This window comes from Ambystoma mexicanum, chromosome 1q (genome assembly GCF_040938575.1).
Source record: "Ambystoma mexicanum isolate Mex_15411 chromosome 1q, UKY_AmexF1_1, whole genome shotgun sequence".
Lineage (NCBI taxonomy): Eukaryota > Metazoa > Chordata > Amphibia > Caudata > Ambystomatidae > Ambystoma > Ambystoma mexicanum.
Window position 1 is genome coordinate 503,385,952 of NC_090922.1, and position 20,204 is coordinate 503,406,155.

The window sequence follows — 20,204 nt, forward strand, 5'->3', positions numbered from 1 at the left end:
AAAAAGGATACACCCTCCGATAGCTAACCCAGCTCCCGGATGGGACTTAAATGTGGTACTTTCCAGACTCATGGGCCCTCCCTTCGAACCCATGCACAAGGCAACTCTTAAAGATATCACCCTTAAGACTGCTTTCCTAATAGCTATCACCTCCATTAGGAGAGTAAGTGAACTACAGGCTCTTTCTGTACTAGACCCCTTTGTAACAGTTCACAAAAATAAAGTGGTTCTACGCACACACCCAAGGTTTGCACCTAAATTCATCTCGAAATTTCATGTAAACCAAACTATAGAACTACCAACGTTCTTTCAAAACCCTTCCAGCTCGGGAGAAAAAAGTCTGCATACACTAGATGTACGCAGAGCTGTCATGTTCTACATGGAAAGAACCAGACCACTGAGAAAGACTAATCAATTCTTTGTCTCGGTGGCAGCAGGAAGAGAAGGAGATGCGGTCTCAAAATCCACTATATCTAGATGGATTGTTCAATGCATCACTCTCTGTTACACTCTTGCTAAGAGAGAACTACCCTTCAAGCCAAGAGCACATTCCACTCGAGGCACTGGGGCTTCCATAGCATTCATTGCAAATGTTCCCCTTGAGTCCATCTGCAAAGCGGCTACCTGGAGTTCTGTGCACACCTTTACAAAACACTACTGTCTAGATGCACACTCTAGATCTGACTCCCAGGTGGGACAGGCAGTATTAAGACATCTTTTCTCTACTGTTCCTTCTCATAACCCACCGCCAACTCCGGGTACTGCTCGCTAGTCTATGCACAGCATGTGATTCTAAGCAGATTAACAAACATCAGAAGACAATGCATTACTTACCGTAAAAGCATTTCTGATGGTTGTATCTGCTTAGATTCACATGCGCCCACCCTTCCTCCCCGCTCGGATGGAAGGAACATAGACTTCCTTTATATCTCTCTTTTCTGTACTCACTCACGTCTATAAGGCTCCCTCAGGGCAGAAAAATACAAACAGAGGGACCTCGACGCGTGAGGGATTGTGGGTACAACGCACGTCACTATAGGGATAGTGTTACAGACACGCCTTGTCGACGTCCCCTTTTCGACTACGAAAAACAAAATGCAATACTCCGCAGTGACCACTGGATGTCGGACCTATGCACAGCATGTGAATCTAAGCAGATACAACCATCAGAAATGCTTTTACGGTAAGTAATGCATTGTCATCACTTCGACAGAGCAGGTGGGCTGAGGGATTGCTCAGCTTTTAGAGCTGGGTGCCCAGAGATGTCCATTTATTTATAATTGTTCATTTATAACCAGGATGGTTTCTAAGCACGAGCCCGGGATTCGAACCCGTCTTGCTATGCGTTGTCTTGCCACTAATCCATCTACTCTTAGTGATACTGGCAGATCTTCTAAAAGACATACATTTCTTTTCTCCTAATGCCTCAAAATCTAACAATTATGGTGTTGGCTGGCTCTATATTCCAACCCAAATCCTTCAGCGTTAATCGAGAAATATTCAAAGAGCTAGCCACCTTCGATTACTTGGCTTTATCTTTTAAAGCACATTCAACTAATAGCCGCAATTTGCGAAGAATGCCGCTAGTTTTGTGACATCAGTACAAAGCATTCTACCATTCAAACATGGATATTATGGAAATAGGGTGGGGCACCTCACCAAGGTGACTTATCATGCGCAGTCTTTGAGAGGCCAGGTATGGGACATTTGTGGGGCATACAAGGTGCGAATCTGCTACAGTGAGAATGTGATACTGAAACAGCTGCCAGTTCTTAGTGTAACTGGCAATGATAAGTTCACATCCTGCTGATTAAGCAGCTGTAAGCTTATACCTGGTAAGATAGCTCAGCTGGTTGAGCACTCGCTGCTACAATCTGTTTTATCTGCAAGATCACAGGTCTGAATCTCTGCCAAGGCCAACTCAGCCTTTCATTCTTCAAGGATCAGTAAATGAGAACTAACTATGGTTGGGTGATAATGTATGTAAATGTATTCTCCCGAAAGCGCCTTTGTGAAAGCACTATATAAATGAAACCTCATTAACATCATAGCTTTAGGCGCCCTAGCGTTTTGGTCCTGCATTGGGCTGAATCCTTAGGGCATCTTTTCAAGTACCATCTTTTGAGATCGTATCAAAGACATTATTTCAAAGGAAAGTTCCTTGGCTCTTCTCTACGGAAAAAAACGTTTCAGCACTCATGGTTGACTTTTTGGGGGGAGGCCGGCGTCTGAAACAATTGCACTGGTTAGCACTAAAGCCACACTTGTGAAACAGGCATACTTTGGCAGTTATCTTACAAATAGGAAAACAATTACACTAGGGGGTTTTGATGCATGGCACTCAACAGCCAAAGTGCATGCAAGGAAAAATGCCTTGTGCTTTTAATGTTAATATGGAGTAGGTGGTAATTTATAGAATTTGCATGCAGAATTGCCACACTTTGTCTAGGATAGTTGGGCATTATCTCGCTGGGGACAGCTGCAGTAATTACTGAGCCAAAGACATGAACCATCCATTCTACAGTAATACCCGCAGTTAGGTTAGGGTTGTTTTCTCATTGTATGTGTGTGTTCCCAGCATCTCTAGACATGGATGTTGCATTAGTCACTAAACCATTTAGAATCTGGTTTGTTTCAGGGTTTGTGGGATTAGGAGCAGTTGGTTTGGCTGTTCTGTGCTTCCGGTTGCAGAACGGGTGTGGAAGGCACAGTTGACGTGTATAATAAGAGATGTTAACCCATAGTGCATATAATGAAATCCCACTTCTGTTGTGCGTTAGGTCGATTGTTGTCCTGTGTCTGTCTTGAGAGGTGTTCAGTCATAATATCGAAACAAAAAATGTCGAAAGACAATAATTTCGAAAAAATAATTTCGAAAAAAAATCAAATTCTTTTTTATTTATATATTTTTTGGGGGGGTTCGCGAGTAAAAGAAAAGGTAAAAACAAAAAAAATAAAAAAAGGGGGATTGAGGAGGGTCCCCCCTTTTCGAATAAAAAACGTAGTGCACATCATCCTTTTGGCTGGTGAAGCGCCTGCGTGGGTCCGCCCATGCATTCGATAATTTGAAGAAGTAGTGAAAAAGAAATTCGATTTTTTTTTTTCCACATTATTTTTTCGAAATTATGACTTTCGACATTTTTGTATTATCACTATAAACCGTCTTGAGAGCAGTTGGTCTTAGACTGGCCCCCTAACAGTAAGCTGAACACTAGAGGCGCTTTTTAGTTGTCTCGTCCTAAAAAAGTAATCCAACATAAGTGAGGAGGTACTCTGGATTACAATGATCCTAGAAGCACGCCTGTCTGTAGGCTAAAGGCGGAATAGCTATTCTTTCTCCAGACTGTACTGAAGACGCGTTTTGTTCGACTGCAAATAATGATGATTGTTTTGTTGCGAATTTGTCCCTTTCCTTTCAGAATATCGTAATGAAGTAAACTCATTTCCTAATTGCAGAGGACTCTGGCAAAGGCCGTGCCTGCCGTATTGACTTACATTTAGTTATAGCTACTTATTTATTTTTGCTTGTGAACTGAAGCACAAAAGGCACATTTCATAGCAGATGTTGCCGTTCCTGGTTTGTGAATAAAAATTGGTTGTATGCCAGTGAAAACCAAACTATTCCCATGCACGCCGTCCTCCAGCACAACTATTTTGCAGTTCTGTGTATTTCGATGGCGTTAGCTACTGACTTTACGGAGACTTTCGGTCGTTAATTGGGAAACCAGCCAAAAAAACAGAGGCGGTAAGGCGCAGGCAATTTTGCTGCAAATTGCACCACACGCTTTTTTGGGGCTATTTTCAGCACCATTGTTCAGTAACGAGTCAACCTCCTTATTGCATCTAGCTATATGGTCCTTTACGGTACATTACTCCAGATACATCCATTGATTTTGCGGTGGATAAAGGAGTGTGTGCATGAGGGGAGAGATCTGAGGGAAAGATTGTCTAGACAAAACGAATTGCAATTGCAACACCTCACCATTCTTGCTTGAGAATACCCTCCCACCAGGATCTAACGAAAACCTGCATGTCCTGCATGGGAAAAAAAAATCCCAAATCTAGTCTGGAATGGCATAGGATGTTTCCCTGAAGTGCTGATGGAGGCACCAGCTGCGAATAAGTAAAAAAAGGGAGCAGAACTAAAGTAGGGATAATCAGCTAGCAGCAAAGCAGAGCATAAATACTATACCCTCGCCCAATTTCACGCCAAATTACAGTGCAATATGACTTGGAAGCAAAATAACAGCACAGAGCAAAGCCACAGGAGCAGAATCACAGTGGGTGTACTAATGCAGAGGCACATCCTAAAAGCGAAATCCGGTGTACCAATGTGCAATATCCCAGTGGGGCACACCAGTGGCCACAGTGGGTCCAACAAAGAGGGCTGAAGCCTCTTACTTGGAAGATGATCAGTCAGTGGTTTAGCATACAGGGGCAATAGCGGCTTGTACGCCCGACAGGAACAAGGTGCCACTCCTTTCCTTTTGCCTTTTTTATTTAGCTGCCTGGACAAGGCTGCTCCATTGTGCTTGGTTTTAGATAGGTGTGAGATTGTGTGGTCCTAATGTGGGCTATTGTAGGGTAGGCAATTCTGGAAGAAAGTTTTGAGAATATGGCAATAGCTGAGCTGGCGCTCACAGGAAAGGGGATGCACATATTCCGTTACCCTAAAACATCACATGCATCTCGGTCTGGCCTGTGAACTGGCCCTCTCTCCTTAGAGCCGCTGTTTGTGTGACAGAAACATTCCCTTCATTTTTCATACAGGTTTTGCCGCCATTTCTCTTTCCATCCGTTTTGATAACTCTAAGGAAGGCGAATTTTAGCCCAATAGTTATACCTTGAACCTAACAACCAAGTTCTCTGGCCCGCTGTGTCACCCCAAAGACTGCACTGGCATTTTCTTTCTATGCAGGCGGCCTCCAATGTGGATACACCAGCAAGTGCTATGCTTCCATTCCTCTACCCCTGCACCCCCATGGCCCTCCGCCCTATGTTTTCCCCCATAGTCCAACTGAGTCCCTAAGCAACCCTCCCAGATTCCGATCATCTGCATGTTGAAAGCATGTCTCCTCTCGTTCATCTGTAAGGTAACCACGACTAACATCGGATCAAGGAACTGAATAGGGTGCTACTTGTGACTCAGAAGAAATCGATAATGCATACTTGAAAGTAGAAAGCCAATCTTCGCGTGTAATGTAGATCTTGTATTTTGATTACAGGTTACCAGGTTTTGAGGCCTCATATTCTCTTGAGAGCTGACCAGGAAGAGCCTTGCGACATGGAACTAAAAGAGACTTGTCTGGAAGGTAATTAAAAAAACGCTTGCTATTGCATATGCTTGTTGCAGTCCTTTGAGCAAGGCTGCGCAACCTTTTGCTCTCCAGATGTTTTGGACTGCAACCCTCATCAGCCATGCACCCCTCCCCAGCCCTGCAACCCTCACCAGCCCTAGCGTTACAGTCAATGGTGAGGGATCATTGGGGATGTAGTCCAAAACATCTTGAGAGCCGCAAGTTGCAGACCCCAGCCCTTGAGTTCCCTGACTAAGAAGCCTTATACAAAAACATGCATTGTGCAAAATCCATGCGAACGTTAGCTAAACCCTATCGTGCTGTATGATTTGCAAGAGAGAACAGGGCTGTGCAAACTGTGGTTTTCCAGATGTTTTGGCCGGTGACTCCCAGGATGCCCAAATGGTGACTGTTATCTAGGGCTAATGGGAGTTGTAGCCCAAAACATCTGGAGAGTCAAAGGCTGCAGGCTCCTGAGTTAGAGCGTGTCTGTTCCAAAAGGGGCCACTTTCACGTTTTGCCTAAATTAGTAAGATTGCCTTAGCCATCTAGGCTTTCTGCAAAAACACTGAAAGCTGTTCAATGCATAGGCAACTAAATTTCACCATATCTGTCCTTTTGCAGTCCCCTTAAATTCCATGAATACTCAGTTTTAATACTTCAAAAGTTTTCTCTGACGCACCTAGCATTACCGGATCATATGTTGTTTTGGTAAGGTTTCTGGATCCGTTCCATATTTATTTCATGTGGTTTGTAAATGTATGCACAGCTGAACTTTATTGGATCCATGTGAAAAAAACAAGTGTACAAGAGAAGGCCTTGGGTGTTGCAGGGAAAATGAAGGCTTGTGCCTTTATGGTTTCTCTTTTGCTACTTCATTCTTTAGGAATAGATTCTGCAGATGGAGCTAGGATGCTTCAAAGTTGCTTTGGGTCAGACGTGGGTTCGAAACATTTGCAGATATGGCCCAGGCTTTCTGCGGGTTTCCTTTTCTAAACATGAAAAATATATATATTTTTTTGTAAACATTTTATTAGTTTCATAACAAACAGCGCACCTTACATGGTGCATAAACTAATCAAACCCCAACATCCCACCTTTTCTTCCCCTCGCCCCCATTAAAGTCTCTATAAGCGGCCAACACGGTCCGCTAGTCCACGACTGTCTCCTCTTCTCCGTAATCCATGGAGCCATCTGTTTGTTGGGTCCCAAGCCCGTCAGTGATGAAATCAAATGCTGCCATGCCATCAATGATTCTGCTTCCTCTCCGCCCCCTCTACATGCTGCCTCCCTCCAGACCACTGTTTCAGCCTCGGCCCACTGCAGAAGGTCCCTCCACCAAGTATCTACCTTGGGTTTCGCCTGAACTTTCCATCCCATGGCTATCCTTCGTTTAGCTAAAATATAGGCCAGATCTTTGAGCTTGCACACATGCTTAGTTTTCGTAGTCTAGGGAAGCCCCCACCATACATGCCCACAAGGAGTCTACCACCAGTTCGATCCCTTTGGTAGCCAGTTTGTCTGCTATTTCCCTCCAATATCTCACTATATCGGGACAAGCCCAAAACATGGGCACCACCCCGGCATTTTCCTCCCCACATTTCGGGCATCGCTGCGTAGCCGCATTTGCAAAGTTAGCAATTCTCTTGGGGGTCATATATGCTCTATAAGTGACATACAGTTGAATCTGTTGTAATGGGGCATTCCAGGACACTTTTTTATGGTACCCTTGCATCCTTTCCCATAGACCATCACTGATTCTCCCCACTTTCTTCTTCACAGTCTCGCCTCGTTTGGACCACCTCTTTTTCCACTTTAGACATCAATAATTCGTAAATTCTGGAGACATTGTGTCCCCCGTCTGACACTGCTTGGAACATTTCTATGGCCTTGTCTGGCTGCTGGGCCAGTTCTACTTCTGACCACGTCTCTTTTAGCATTGCCATCAGCCTCACATACGTGATATACTGCCTGCTGTGTAGGCCTCTCTTAAGCTATCAAACTCTATTCTGCCACCTCCTTGCCACACATCTCCAACTGTTGTCACCCCTACCGGTTCCAAGTGTTCCCTTATGGCGCGTCTCAGTTGGTCGTCTATCCCCTGCAGTGTCACCAGAGGGACCTGCGGGAAAACGGTGTCCGGCTTCCCAACTTAACACAGGTCTTCTTTCCCAGGGTCAGTAATGCCGCTCTTACTTTTCGGTGGCTCCGTGACCCACATCCATCCATTCATTCAGGAAATATGGTGTACATTCCGCCCTCAATAGTCTGGACTCTGATGTGGTGTCATCAGAAAGCCATCCAGCTACATATTGCAATTGGCCCGCTAGGTAGTACACTTCAAAATTGGTAGTAATTAATGCCCGCCCGATCGTGTGGGTTTTGTAATTTCCATAGGGCTACTCGATTCCTAGTGTTATGCCAGATGAGCCCTCTACACTTATTATGGAGTTTATTGAAAAAAAACGTTTAGGTATTGCATACGGGACGTTTGCAAGATTGTGTAGCAACCTGGGCAATTCTATCGTTTTAAGCAATGCCGTCCTTCCCATCATGGTTAGGGGCAACCTTGTCCAGAATGTCATACTGCGTTGGATCCCCTCTACTGCTTTCTCTGTATTATTCTTGTGTTCATCTTCAACCTTGTGATACACATTTATCCCCAGGTATCTAAAGGTGTCTACCGCCCATTCAATCGGTAACGCTGGTAATGTATCTGGAGGCACTCTCCTATACGTCCCTAACGGGAATATCATGGACTTCCGTGGGTTTACCGTTATACCCGATGATAGTGCATATGGGTCTAGTACCTCTAGTATATATTGTAAGTTTTCTTCAGGGAATCTCAGATACAATAGTATGTTATCCGCATACAATGATATCCAGTTTTGTCCACCTTTTGTTGTAATGCCCACCTCCCCATATTGGTGTCTAAGGTATGCTGCGAGTGGCTCCAGCGCTAGAATAAACCGCATCGGGGAGCAGGGGCAGCCTTGTCTAGTTCCTATGCTTAGCGTCCACCTTTCCGAGACCACCGACCCTGTCCGGACTTTGGCAATTGGTGCACTATACAATAGTTTCACCCACTGTAGATACCCCGGTCCTATCCTAAACTTCTTAAGAACCGCTAATAGCCAGGGCCACTTAACAGAGTCAAAAGCCTTAACTGCGTCTAGTGAGACTATCGCCAGTTCTTGGGAGCTTCCAGCGGTCTGGTCTATAACATGGTGCAATCTCCCAAGGGGGGACATATCCCGTTTGGTCATGGTGTATCAGGGTGCTGATCAATGGTTTCAATCTGTTTGCCATCACTGCAGTAAGGATGTTACTGTCCTGATTTAACATCGACAACGGTCTGTAAGATCCGCAGTCAGTGTCTATTTTGCCCGGCTTGAGAAGCAGGATGATGACCGCTTCCCTCAGAGCCCCAGGCAGCCTGCCCCGTTCAAACGTCTCATTTAACATAGCCAACAGTGGTGGAAGCAGGTCTGCCATATATGTCTTATAAAATTTACTTGGGAGGCCATCAGCCCCCGGCGCTTTATTGGTGGGTAGGTTACAGATTACATATTCCAGTCTCTCCAATTCCAGTGGTGCCTCAAGCCTTTCCCTATCGGCTACCTCGACCCTGGGCAGGATATCTTCCAGCACTTCGTTTGTATCAATTTCCTCTGCCTCTATTTTATCGGTATATAATTTACAATAGTATCTCTGAAAGCACTCATTCACCCCTTCTTGTGTGTCTTCGAGTATGCCATCCTCACGGCGCATCTCTCGGATCACTTGTCTTGGGGTCTCACTCTTACACAACCAGGCTAGTAATCTGCCTGGTTTATCCCCTTCCGCATGTTGTCTCTATATATTTTCTATAGTTGAGGTTACATAATCTCTCCCAGTGGGATTTACATTTATCAGTTAGGTGTCTTATCGCCTCCGTGTTTTCCGGGGAGTCTGGTGTCTCTTGCATTTTATCCTCAATCTCCCTTTGTGGTTTGTTGGTCTGCCATTATGCCACCCAGTAGTAACTTCGATATTGCTCCCCCCTTATCACCACCTTAAATGCTTCCCAGAGTGTGCCAGCTGACTCAGCACTTCCATCATTTAGTTCAAAGTACTCCTGTACTGCTTTCCTTAGATCTTCCCTGAACATGGTATCTTTTGAGAGCTTCTGCTCGAAGTTTCCATGTCGGTATCCTGGGCCTAGGTGGCGAGATCTGCTACGTCACCGTCAGTGGCGTGTGGTCTGATAGGACTGCAGCTTTGTAGTCTGCATACTTAATCTGCTCCACCACGGAACTAGACAGTAGTATGTAGTCTAACCTGGTGTATAAGTCATGCGGGGCTGCATAATGGGAGTACCCCCTGCAAGCGGGGTACAGCTTCCTCCATATCTCAGTGAAATCTCGCATAAGTGTGGTCAGGGCCTTTGCCGCCGGGCTAGGCTTGGTTCTTTTGTCATCTGATCTATCCATCTTGGGGTCTAGTGTGCACTTAAGATCCCCCTCGACTATGACCGCTCCTTCCATGTATGGGCTAACAATAGCGTACAGATTCCTGAGATAAGCTGCGGTATCATTGTTCAGGGCATAGATATTAATCAGGTTAACCATTTTATTACCCACCATCCCCTTTACCAGTACCATTCTTCCATCTTCTCTTACTTCCTGTTGCAACAATTTGAACGGGACGTGGGGCGCAATCTATATAAGGACCCCCCAAGCATATACTGAGTATGTGGCTCCTATTGTGGTCCCTTTACATTTCCTCTTCATCAACTCAAGTATCTCTTTAGTTAAGTGGGTTTCCTGTAGCATTGCTATGTCTATCTTTTGCCGGTGTAGATGCATCATAACTTTGTTGCGCTTAATTGAAGTGTTTAACCTGCGTACATTCCAGGTCACAATTCTAAGCTCCCCCATTTCAGCTATATCCTACTCCGCCCACCCTTCTCCTTCTCCTCATCCTCTTCCTGTACAGATTTAGTTGTTTGCAGGCGTCCCATGCTGTGCTCTTGTAGCATCTTTGTTATTCCCCCCCCTTCCCTCCCCTAAACCAAACACTCCCAACTACCCCCCTCCCAACTCCCTTCCCCCACAACTGTTGCCCAGCTCCATCCCTGGATCTCAGGCTAACCTGCATTTGGCCCTGCCCTGGCTAACCCAGTACTAGGTGCCCAGCAGGGGGTTACCTTACTACTGGTATCTCAACTAAACTATCTACTGGGGTGTGAGGTCAGGTCCGCTGTCCCTCTCGAACCATTTCTGCCTCAAGTTATGCCCGCCTCCTACTAGTATCACAGGTCTATAATCCAGTCCCAATGTCCCAGATCATACAGCACCTCAGTCTCTCGCGCCGGCGCTTCATTTCTCTCCTCGATCTTCCCTCTGGTCCTCCAACCCTGTCGGGCAGTTTTGTGTGTCCAGCCACTCCATCGCATCCTCCGGGGTCTCCAAAAAATATTTCTCGGTTTCCATGGAACACTTTCAGTCTTGCCGGGTACATCAACATGTATTTGAGGCCCGCTTCCCAGAGCCTTTTTTTCACTATCCTGAAGTTCATCCGCCGTCTTTGCACTTGGAGTGTGTAGTCCGGGTAGGCCGTGATGGACGCCGAGGACCTTTTTGTATCATGCCTCCTTTCTGAAAGTATTCCAAGATCTTCTCTCTGTTCCAATAGTTCAATATCTTGGCAATGATTGGTCTCGGGGCATCGGGGGGGGGCTCAAGAGGGGGGTCTTCTTGACAAGGCTCTATGCGATCTTTCTACTGCAAAACCTTGGATAAGCGCCCCCCTTCTATTTCTAGCAGTACATTGTCTCAATGTATTCAGTGGGGTTTGATCCCTCCTGGCCTTCCGGGAGGCCCACGATCCGTATGTTATTTCTTCGTGCGCGTCCTTCGGCTTCCTCGGCTCTGTCTTCCAAATTGCCCACTGGTTGGTATAGTGCATGGATTTCCGTGGTGTGCAGCGCGCAGGCTGTTGTATTTGCTTTCACCTCCTTCTCCAGTGTGCCTGTGCGCTCCGCTATCGACCTTACATCCTGCCTCAACCGGTTGACGTCCACCTGGACCGTGTCGATTTTGGCCTCCAGCGATGTTGTGAGTGTAGTCATGGCCACCTCTAGTTTGATTTCCCATGTTGCTTTCAGGTCTGCGATTGGTCCCTCGTGGCCTTCCGGGAGGCCCACAATCCGTATGTTATTTCTTTGTGCACGTCCTTCGGCTTTCTTGGCTCTGTCTTCCAAATTGCCCACTTGTTGGCATAGTGCATGAATCTCCGTGGTGTGCAGCGCGCAGGCTGCTGTATTTGCTTTCACCTCCTTCTCCAGTGTGCCTGTGCGCTCCGCTATCGACCTTACATTCTGCCTCAACAGGTTGACGTCCACCTGGACCGTGTCGATTTTGGCCTCCAGCGATGATGTGAATGTAGTCATGGCCGCCTCTAGTTTGATTTCCCATGTTGCTTTCAGGTCCGTGATTGCTTCCAGTATCTGTCGATCTCTGCGTGTTGGCGATGCGTCTTCCAGTGCACTCCTCTCCTTGTTCCGGGCACCTTCCGTTGTGTGTGGAGTTTTGGTGAAATCCTCCATTGTGGGCTGTTTCCCCTTCGATTTGGGTTGCTTAGTTGCCATCTCTTGTGTCCTTTCGCCACGAGCCTGGGTGAATAGGGCTTGCGTTCTTTGCGTTTGCGCCCTCTCTCTTGCCGGCGCCAGGGGTTATACAGGTGGTGTCTTCTGCCTTGGCGCGATGAATCTCCTCAGGTTTGAGGTGTCGAAGTGTCTCTCTCGTCTCTTATTACCCGCTCCTTGCTTCAGTTTCTCATTGGTTTCTTCGCACACGCCGCTCTATTGGGGTCTTTTCCCCCTATGTTCCTTGTTCCCCTGACGCTGTGGTCTTGTCTGCCCGTAAGGGTGGTCAGCCTCAGGCGGTTTGGGGCGCTGTATTCTGTGGTCTCCTTGCACATTATACTGGCGCTGATGTTCCCTTTATTTCTTAATGTCCGTTTCACCCTTTATTTCTTAATGTCCGTTTCACCCCAGCCTTGACTCATGTTTATGAGGGCCCACGGCTGTGCTTTATCTGTCGGTGCTTCTGTGCCCACTGTTACTCATGCAGTGTCTTTTAAGGTATTTTGCCCTTGGGCTTCCCTTTAATCTGGCCCGCCTTGTTGTGGGGTCAGCATACGCTCCTGCGCTTATATACATGTGGCTGAACTGTAATATTGCTGTGTCCGCCCCTCCTGGTATCTTGCTCTATGCTGCAGCGGCGCCCCACGGATTGCCGGAGGTCCCGTTCTTCCAATACTGATCAGTGCCCTTTCTGCCTTGTCTGTGAGCTCCTCCTCTGTGCTGCAACCCGTTCTTGGGTGCGGCCGGGCGGGGGCTTCCTCTGCAGCGAGTGCGGCCGGTCCTCACTCTGGCCCGCCCTTATGTTGCGCTCGGCTCTGGAGGGGCAGTCAGTGTCCCAGCCCTCCGCGTATGTTCGCTTCACTTCATGCCCCTTCTTCGGCGCCGCGGCTCTCCTTTCACTGCGGATTGGGTGCCCAGGATCGGAGCAACCGCATATCGGGCCCCGGTCTGCACATTCACGGGGCTAGCATCTTTAAATTGTCAGCGTGTGCAGTCTCTCGCCTGCAGTTATGCACCTCCCAGGGGGTGATATGTAACGGCTCCTGCGTGGGTCTGTGTCCGAATCAGTTCACGGCTCTCAGTCTCTCAAGCCCTTTGTTGTTGGAAGCGGCCATTTTGTTGCCGTGCTCTTAGTTACAATTCGTTCTCCACGATGCGCTCAGTTTCGCCGGTATTACAATGTTGCAGCTGCCCAGCGTACAGTTCTGTGCAGTCTCGTTTCCGATCCATTTGCTTGGTTTTTGATGCGTTTTTGGTAACTGTGAAGACGGGCATTACCAGGGTAATATTCAGATCCTCGGGAGCTCCAGGTCAGCTGTGCCTTCTACATGGCTCGCTAGCCACACCCCTCCATGAAAATAACTTTGATTGCTCTGCCAAATTAATCTGGGGCACATCAGCCTACCCTTCCCTTCCTCTAATAATCTGGAGCACTATGTCGGAGCAAAATAGTCTAGCTCGTGATCTGAGCATGTAATCCGGGGAACAATTAATTAAGGCACGTTTGAGCGCAGTCTAAGCTGTTTCGTTTGGGGCACAGTCTATCAACAAATTGATCTGTGCATGGTCCTATTAGAATTAGCAGGGATCCAACAAATGAGAAAACTAGTTGTACACCTACAAATTAATCTGGCAATGGTCTATAAGCACCTTAACTGGGGGGCTGATCTAGAAGCAGATATCCAAGCAGATTAATCAGGGTACAGGTCCAGGAGCCATCTGATCTGGGGCACATTCAAAGCCAATTTATCAGCAGAAGAAAAGGGAACATAATCTATGGCACTTTTAAACATTTTTTTTACAGCTTTATTTATTTTAAATATTCCAGTAACCACAAACGTGAGCAATCCCAGGCTGCAAGTAAAATTTGAAGTTCTGTTTTGTTTTGTAATCCCCCCTCCCAGATGCATCCAGAACAATTATAGTTACAATTCCATTGACCAATTAGAGTGCAGTTTGGAGAAGAGAGAACGAAAAAAGAAACACAAGTTTGAGCCTGTGGTGCCGAGTTGTAGAAAAGCCAGCTGCTAAATCCGACCACCGGAAGACTGATATGGTTACTCAATTACTGTCTCCATTCCTTGCAATTCCCAGCATAGCCCTAAGTCCGGATTCTGCAGTAGCTCTGGCCTGTGTAAGGTGGATTCCCTACCCTTTACGTATTCCATGACAGGTTCCCATGTGCGGGTGTATTTGGGTATATATGTGGACACGAACGCCGAGAATCTTTCCATAGCTACCATCTCCCACACTTTGATCCACCAATGTGTAATTAACGGACCCTTCAAGGCTTCCCAAAACAGGGCCCGAGTTATTAATGCTGCCATTAAAAGATGGGCTATTAACTCCGCCCTCGGGTCAGACATGGGGTGTTAGGCAAGATTGTTTGCAGTACCCTGTGGGAGACTGCACCAGCCTTGTCCTCTTGGCAATAGTTAACCCAACCTTTGGTATAAGTATGTACTACACACGTTGGTAGAGTGACTGAGCAGCCAGGCTTATCTCAAGAGGGGTCAATGTGAGCTGTAGGGTTGTAACATAGTTTCACAGTGACAGGTATTCAAATAAACACTTGCACTCAGGTTTCTTGATTAAACAATTATTTATTAATTTAACAGTCAGTTGAATAAGCCTTCCTTAGAAGGGAGCAAATATGTAACTAAAAAATATACATCAATAAATACACATACTGTTTCAATAAATCAGTAGATACCCATTTGGGATGGCACACAAGACACTTTCTACACACTGAGGCGACTTAAATAACTAGGACACTGTGGACATTGATATATCACTGGTACATTTAGAGTAATACTGAGTTTGGTGTCAAAAGGAAAAGGTTAGGGAATAAAACAATGGTTAACAAATATTCTTGAGCAGCCAAGTACTTTTGAACCCGCAATGCAAAGTAAATTAACCCTTTCCCAGCTACACAATTTACATAATGTGTGACTTTTTGGCGGGATAGTTAAAGCACAAAGTCAGAGGTTAGAGTCTTTCAGCGAGCCAGGACAGCCAATGTAAATTGAGGAAAATGTCTAGTGGAGCTGAAGCACATCCTGAAGGTAAGTAAAAAGCCTTGCACAATGTTTTAGAAAACTTTGTAGAAAATGAAATTGCTGTTGGGCCACAAGCTGGGATGCTTGTGAAGGGCAAAGCTGCAAGCAACTCTGCAACAGGCAACCAAAACAAGTCTCAACTGAGATCTAGCAAGCCTACATGACAAGAGGTAAATACCCCTTAGTTTACAGTACCTTGGGTCTGAAGAAATTGGTTCCAGCTGGCTTCTGTTCCAATTGTAGCATGCCAGATCCTGTTGTTCCTGGGCCTCAGTCGTGGGGACAAGAGGGAGGACGTCTGGGGACTCCTGCACTACGATTCAGAGGTCGGCAGCAGCAATGGGTAAACTGATCAGCAGCATTTTGCGGTTTCAGCTTCTCGCGAATCGCACCGCCGCGGTTCTTGCATACCTTATGAACTTTCCTCGCATCTGGGGTCAAGAACTCTGTTGAGGTGGCTCAGGCTTGGTCAGTCCTGCTTCATGGGAGTCCGGAGGATCTTCCTGGAGCTCGGGTCTGACTTAAAGACGAGGCACTCTATTCTGGTGGTCCTCTCCCTGGCAATCGGTTCCTGCTGCAGCAATGGAAGTACAGCCAGCTTAGAGAGGATTTCCAGATGAGTTCCTCTTGGGGTTGATTGGTCCCACCAACCCAAGGGAAGGGAAGAAGTCATCCTTTGCAGGGCTTCTCTAGTAGAGGCGAATTTGGAGCTTCATCACTGCAGCAGGGCTTCACCGGGCAAACCAATGGTCCAGGAGTTGCAGCAAGCGTCTCTTCCAAGTTCTTCTTCGGATTCCTTCATCCAGTGGTCGACTCTGCCTTCCAAGCAAAAGACCTTGCCTTTTATGCAGCTTTCCCCATTCATTCGCAGCCTAGCTGTCACTCACACAGCAGGGTGGCTGTCCTCCAAGGACAGCCAGCCAGCCAATTACCTTTGGATGCATTCCTGTAACCAAGGGGATTAAGCACGGAGTTTCGTGCACCTCCCTCACTTGCAGCCCTGCCCGACACGCTGGAGGTAGAGGCAGGCTTCAGCAGTGAACCCCGCCAAAGACAAAACAAACGGAGGGACCAAACCTGGTTTGGCGTGCAGAGTAAATCTCAAGAAGGACCTTTCCAACAAGAAATGTTGAAAAAAGGAGACCGGGGCCATTTTGACACAATGGGCACCTATGGGTGCTTTACTGCAGCTGCAATTGCAGCCCGCAGTAGAAACACACAATGGTAGGAAAACGTAAACCACTGCCACCAGCCATTTATTGTAGAAAGGGTAACATAAAAATGTATATGAGAAACTAGACAAAGGGGATACTAAGTAACCCCTCCAGGTTACAAATGTAAGTAAAGTCAATTTCACTTCACTGCTCTTGGAAACAGTAGGTTAACCAAGAGAAGGTATTTAAACCTTTGGGAATTCTGGAAGACTTCCCAGTGTCACTGCACTGAAGGTGCTGTGTGTCACAATGTAAAAAGATGATGCATATGGAGTTTGTCAGACTCTAAAACCAAAGGAAACAGTGTTCAAATCAAAGGAAATACATGAGAGAGTGGGAAAAAGGTCTCACTCTCTCCGGGATCAAAATGAAAAGTCCGAAAGACCATCAAAAGAGCTGGGTGTCTCTAAGGTAGAAGGGAATTGGCAAATCTCTGAGAACTCTCCCTGACATGGGCTAATAGTCGTCTTCTGGTACAACTATAAACACCAGCACCATTGGGCTGAAGGGTAATTGTCAGCCCGGTATGTCTTTTATTTTTGCCAGAATTATGCCAAGAGCGATCTGTGGAATCTGGGTAAATACCATGCCATCTCTGAGGGGGCATGTACCATCAATGCCAATGTTTTTTTTTTAAATGTGTTTTTATTGGCATTTAAACATTTTTTAACTTTAACAACTCTCCCCCTTCGCTCCCCTCTCCCCCTGCTCCGGATCACTGCAGAACTTACCGTCCAATGTCTTCGGTGGAGTATGCATCAAGGTCGAAGTCTATAAAACATCCAGCAAGCAAATTCTTTGGGGGAACCATTGTTCTCGATAGTCATTGTGCAAGAAGTCCAGAACCATGTCCCAATCATGCTTACATTTGGTATAATCACCCTGAATAGTATGTCACCCATTCTAATGAAGTGTAGTGCCAGATCTTTGTTATCCAGTCTTGTTCCGTGGGGATCAGAGCTTGTTTCCAGTTTTGTGCTATCAAGGAGAGAGCAGCTACACTAAGGATCATCTATGCTTTCCTCTGCGGTTTAGTGGCGAATATGTCTAACACATCGCCCAAACCCAACAGAGCTTCCCCACTTTCTCTTTAGATTTGGGAGCCAAATGTAGTTTTCATTGCCGAATTAACTGAGTCCCAAAACGGTTTCAGTATCGGGCATGTCCACCAAATATGTAGCCAAGTGCCTACCTCTTTGCAATCTCGCCAACATACCTGAGGTGTCGAGGGGTAGAATCTATGCAGTTTTTGGGGATAAATGCCACTGTACTAACACCCTGGTACACATTTTCCAAATGTGTAACCCTCTCATTAGCTTTGGGATCCCCTGCCATACCTCCCACCATTGTTCCTCGGAAATTGGAAGGGCTAATATGTTTAGCCAGTGTTTCAGGTAGGTCCATTGTGTCTGAGCCTCATGTATGGAGAACATTTTGTACAATTTACTTATCTGACCGTCTCCAGAACTTGTCGGCAAATATTTTTCCAATGGTGTGTATTCCCTAGTTTTCAATTGTTTCATGCCTGGTGTTAGTAGCCAGTGTCTCAGCTGAGCATATTGTAGCCTGTTCTCCTCCCGCAGCCCTATGGATTGCTTGCATTGGTGAAACGGCATGACCTCCTGTCCGTCCATCATATCCCTTGCTACCTGCTTTTTCCCACCTACGAACGCACCTTTATCCAACCCTGGTGTAAACTGGGGGTTGCGCAGAAGCGGAGTAAACGGGAACAGGAACGTTGTGATACCGTTGCTCTGGACAGTGGGTCTATCTGCTTTTGGGTACCACAGGACTTCATCAAGGGGTCTATCCACCACCGCCCCCTCCATTCTTTGACATATCTTGTCTGGGTTCCCACGAAACCATTCGCGAATAACCCTTCGCTTTAATGCTTGATAATATGTCTCGAAATTCGGGACCACCATCCCACCACCTCCTACTGGAGCCGTCCTGACGTTCCATGCCACCCTTGGCCTTTTCCCTTGCCATATAAAGTTACCCACCAATTTATTTATTTATGGTCACTGAAACCTTTGAAGCATTGTTGTAGTACTTCACTCGTGACCACTTACCCTTGTAATTGCACTGGGGACTCCTCCGTTCCTGCCTGATCTGTCTGGGTCTGACCACCCACCCGTCGCCGTCTCCCCTGCTTGCCGCCACAATTTCTAGAGAGTTCCATCTTGCTTCTTCGCCATCTTGGCTGCAAGGGACCTTTTTTAAGTTCCTTGGGTTGGTTTTGTGACATTGACAAGGTGTTGCCAACGCCAATTAGTTTCTTGCCACAGACCACCTCTCCTGCTGGTGCCTAAAGGCTGTCTCTTCCCGTCACCCAGGGGGCCCGGTTCACTCCTCCTGTCTCTTGAGGGCGCTGGGACAGTCCTGTCCCCATTTTGCTATGCCACGGGGGGGATGGAGGCTCTCCTATACTCCTGGGCCTTTGTTCCCGGGACGTTGTGTCAGCTGTGCGCGCTATGGCATTTACCAGTGCTCAGAGACTGGGTCTGCTCACTGTATGCAGAGGATGCACACCTTTTGCCTTCCAGGCCGATTGTGGTTGTAAGCATTCGTATAGTGTGCAGGCTGCCAGTCTCTGTGGTAGATTGCAGACGGTGGGCGCTGTGCTGGTGCACTAGTCTTATATGCACCCCGAGTTCCAATGTTCCTGGCCCTTATTTCTCAGCCCCAGCTCTTCAGGGGCCCCACTCCAGGATTCAGTGCGGTTTTATTCACTGCGATGTGAGCTCTTGATGGGGTTTAAGTTGCCTTTTGGTTCTATCTTGGCCTCTTCTCTTCGCGGGTCCCGGAGGTTATGCTCCCTTGTTCCTACTGGTCCCAGTCTGCTTACTATCCCAATTGGGAGGGGGGGTAAAGTGAGGCGATGCCCCCACTCTATGTTAGGCCTGGTGAAGGGTTGTGGTTTTGTAGCAAGCCTGGTGCTTGCTCTTTGATTGCTTTAGTACTGTTGTCCGAAAATGCAGAATATATATATTAAATTGTCATGGATTCCGACTGCCGTTTAGGTCTGCGCTTGATGTGTTCTATTGTTGATCCTCTCCAACGGGCCCCATGTACGCCATGCCTCCTGTGTGGAGTGCTCAACACCACGCTAGTTTCCCCTGGGACCCTGTGCGATCTGGTGCCCGGGGGTGCGTCAGTTTGCCAGGCCGTAAGATGTGTGAGGGCCGGGGTATCACTGCTCCAAAGACCCGGGTCGCCTACTACCATGTCCCAGGCCCCACCACCCGAATTGCGACTAGTATCGGATGATGGTTGTTGTGGCAGGCAGGGTACCTGCAGTATTTTAGCTTCTGTGCTGGTATCCAGAGAGGGCAGGAATGTTTTGTTTAGAGACTGATCCAGTCTCCCGTTGGGTTCGGAGCCTGCGCCTCCCTCTGTGTATGTTCTTCGCTCCATCCTTGGCCCCTATGCCTCCCAGCTGGGACTTGCTCCCCTCCTTACCTGATCTTTGTTGGGTCCTGGGGGTATCCGCAGCCCAGCAGATGCGTCCGCTCATCAGTCTGTGTACCATGGGAGACCCGGTAGGTCGCCGTTCCTGAGACCCCCGGGTCCGTCCCCCGCTGCGGCCAGAGCTCATCGGCTGCCAAGCGGGGCTCGTTTTCTCTGCCCTGTTCTTGTGCCCAGACCCAGGAACCGTTGTTGGGAGGGCCCTTCCTGGATGCCTCTGATGGTTATGCCCCTGTCGGGTAAGGAGGTTCTAGTCTCCTTGCATCTCACTTTGGAGCCAGCCGAAGAGCCTTATCCCTCAAGTTGGTGGCGTAGGTCGTTAACTCCCTGACCCGTGCTCCACGATGTTCTGCCCTTAACTTGGGCCACAGCTTATTGTCCGAATAGTGGACCTTTCTCTGAGGATTCACGTGGTATGAACACCCTGAAAACTGGGGGTTCCGTTGCTTATTTTGGGGTGTCGCCGAGTGGATCCCACTCCTCAGTGTTGTAGTCACGGCGGCCATCTTGGAATCCTGCCACTGCTTTTTAAAGTACA

At 47.3% G+C, this 20,204-nt stretch overlaps 1 protein-coding gene across 7 annotated transcripts in view; it reads left to right on the plus strand.

Moving 5' to 3' along the window:
- The window catches only part of LOC138529799 (zinc finger protein Xfin-like), a 241,714-nt gene that overhangs the window by 159,029 nt on the left and 62,481 nt on the right, over window positions 1-20,204 (plus strand). For 6 of the 7 annotated variants that reach the window (XM_069640865.1, XM_069640864.1, XM_069640862.1 and 3 more), the window contains one exon: window positions 5,226-5,312. The exons of the other annotated variant lie outside the window; for it this stretch is intronic. In XM_069640865.1, the coding sequence (XP_069496966.1) occupies window positions 5,226-5,312 (87 nt within the window). The remainder of the gene's footprint in view (window positions 1-5,225; window positions 5,313-20,204) is intronic. 7 annotated transcript variants of the gene reach the window in all.